Source organism: Malania oleifera, chromosome 3 (genome assembly GCF_029873635.1).
Source record: "Malania oleifera isolate guangnan ecotype guangnan chromosome 3, ASM2987363v1, whole genome shotgun sequence".
Lineage (NCBI taxonomy): Eukaryota > Viridiplantae > Streptophyta > Magnoliopsida > Santalales > Ximeniaceae > Malania > Malania oleifera.
The window spans coordinates 21,006,499-21,008,900 of NC_080419.1; the positions used below are offsets into that span (position 1 = coordinate 21,006,499).

The following is a 2,402-nucleotide window of genomic DNA, read 5'->3' on the forward strand; positions in this document are numbered from 1 at the left end:
TCCAAAGGAGCTCTCATTATACGATCTCCTGGAGAGAGGATCAAGCTGGTGCTTTCAAACGGCTTGATGCACTATGTCTCCCACCAACCCTTTGTACAAAACATGGCAAAAGGCAAAAGGATGGGAAATCCATCGAACTAAGGCTATTGTCATCACCACATAAAGTTACATCATTTTATTTCAAGTATATTAATATCGTCGATTTGAAAATCTTGGTTAATATCCCTCTCAATTAGGTGAAACATACTTGTTCTTTGCATTTCTTATAGTTCTTTCTCTGAATCTGTTAAGAGACTCGCTTAATCCAACCCTAGATACTCTCAAGATTTTTTTTTCAAACCACCTTACATTTGGAGCCCCTACGTCAATTACTCATGTGTATATATATATATTATAAGGTGGAAACTATGAGGAGTCACATTGGACTCTCTGGTACAATATCGAATTCACACCCAGCAATCCAGGTAAATCATGAGTCCGATCGGAATCAAACCCTCAATCATGCGACAAATCATGCCTTACCAACTAGGCAGCCCAAGGGGGCTGTTTCAACTCTTAAGATGATGTTTGTTTTCTAGGCAATTTCAATTTTGAGAATTGAAAATACTACATTATATTTGAACTAATTCGTCCATGCACAACCATGACTCTACATTTAAAACAGTGCATTCGGAGTTGTTGATCTTTACCATGTAATTTACATTTAAAATATCAACTAATTTCCTCCAAATTCATCTTAATTATTAATTAATTTATGAAAATCTAGAATTAACACCAACACTTCATCCACCGGCATGCATCCAAATCGCCTGAACACTCTCCTGTACAAATTATAAATATAGATTAATGGTTGAATTACCTGCAGCTAGCTTCGTGTTTCAGCTCTATTCATCAGTTCCAATATGCCTCTTTGCGCTCCTTATCTCACCATCATCATCGCCATAGCCACCTTCTTATTATTAATCCCTCCATCCATCTCTACTGCTTCCCCACCTCCGGTTGGATTTGCCGTCCGGCTGATCCACCGCGACTCCCCGTTCTCCCCATTCTACAGCTCTTCCCTCTCCTCCGTCCACCGCTTCCAATCATCCCTTCGACGCTCCCTCTCCCGCCTCCGTCACCTCCACCACTCCCTAACCACCGCTGACGTTTCCTCGAAACTTCTCCCCCTCGACGGCGAGTACGTCATGGCCTTCTCCTTCGGCACTCCCCGCGTCCAAGCCTATGCCGTTGCCGACACCGGCAGCGAGCTCATCTGGCTCCCACCCCGCTCCTGCAAATCCTCCAAATCCTCCTCCTACAAACAACTCTCCTGCGCCGCCGACGACTGCGCCGACCTCCCCTCTGCCGCCTGCAAAGATTCCGGCGACGACACCTGCGAGTTCAGAATCCGGTACCAGGACGACTCCAAAGTCCGAGGAACCCTCTCCTCCGACTCCTTCTCCTTCGACGAGGTCGACGTCGGGAACCTAACCTTCGGCTGCGCCAGCAACGTCTCCGGGAGCTTCGCGGGTTACCCTGCCGGCGTAATGGGTCTGAGCCCGAGAGCTCTGTCTCTGCCCTCCCAGCTGAGAACCCGAAAGTTCTCGTACTGCATGGTGCCGCCGGACGACGAGGAAGCGGAGTCGGGTAGTAGAATGTACTTCGGATCGGAGCCGGTGACCGCCGGCGGGCAGACTCCAATTCTGACCGGCCCGGATCGTCGGAATCAATACTACGTGTCTCTGGAGGGAATCAGCGTGGGGGAGGAAAGGATTGAAGCAGGAGGCGAAGGGCTTATGGTAGACACGGGGACGCAGTACACGGTACTGGCGGGGGAGGTTTACGACGGGTTGGTGGAGGCGCTGCGGCGGAGAAAGGCGGGGTCGTGGAGGAGGAGGGGTGGCGGGAGGGGGGTGTGCTTTGTGGGGAGCTGGGAAGAGTTGGGGGAGGTAGCAGACGTGAGTTTGGAAATGGATGGTGCGGTGGTGGAGCTGACGAAGGAGAGTACGTACGTGGAGGTTGGGAGTGGGGTGTGGTGTCTAGGCATTGCGAGGTCGGAGTCAGGGTTGTCCATACTCGGAAACTATCAGCAGCAGAATTACTATGTAGGGTTTGATCTTGATGCTGGAGTGGTTTCCTTCGCTCCTGTGGATTGTGCTTCCTCCTAACCATACCTCATTAATTTCTAAAGGTTAAAGTTGAAATGAAATGATTCCAGAGTATCTCAAAAGATAAAAAATTTTATCCTCCAATAAGACCAGCTTAGTGTCGTCATCGACCCTTCTCATTGGGAAATTATAGGAGGAACTGGCCCCTCCACGTGTAGTTGCACATTTGTTACATTACCACTTTACCTAAAACCTTAAGCTATAAGATTATGAGTCAATAATGTATATCAAGTTTTAAATAAACAAATGACA

At 48.3% G+C, this 2,402-nt stretch overlaps 1 protein-coding gene across 1 annotated transcript; it reads left to right on the forward strand.

The window, feature by feature from the left end:
- The first annotated feature begins 902 nt into the window (after positions 1-902).
- On the forward strand, positions 903-2,150 carry LOC131151198 (aspartic proteinase CDR1-like). The gene has a single exon (XM_058102445.1). The coding sequence runs from the start codon at positions 903-905 to the stop codon at positions 2,148-2,150; it is 1,248 nt and encodes a 415-aa protein (XP_057958428.1).
- The last annotated feature ends 252 nt before the right edge of the window (positions 2,151-2,402 follow it).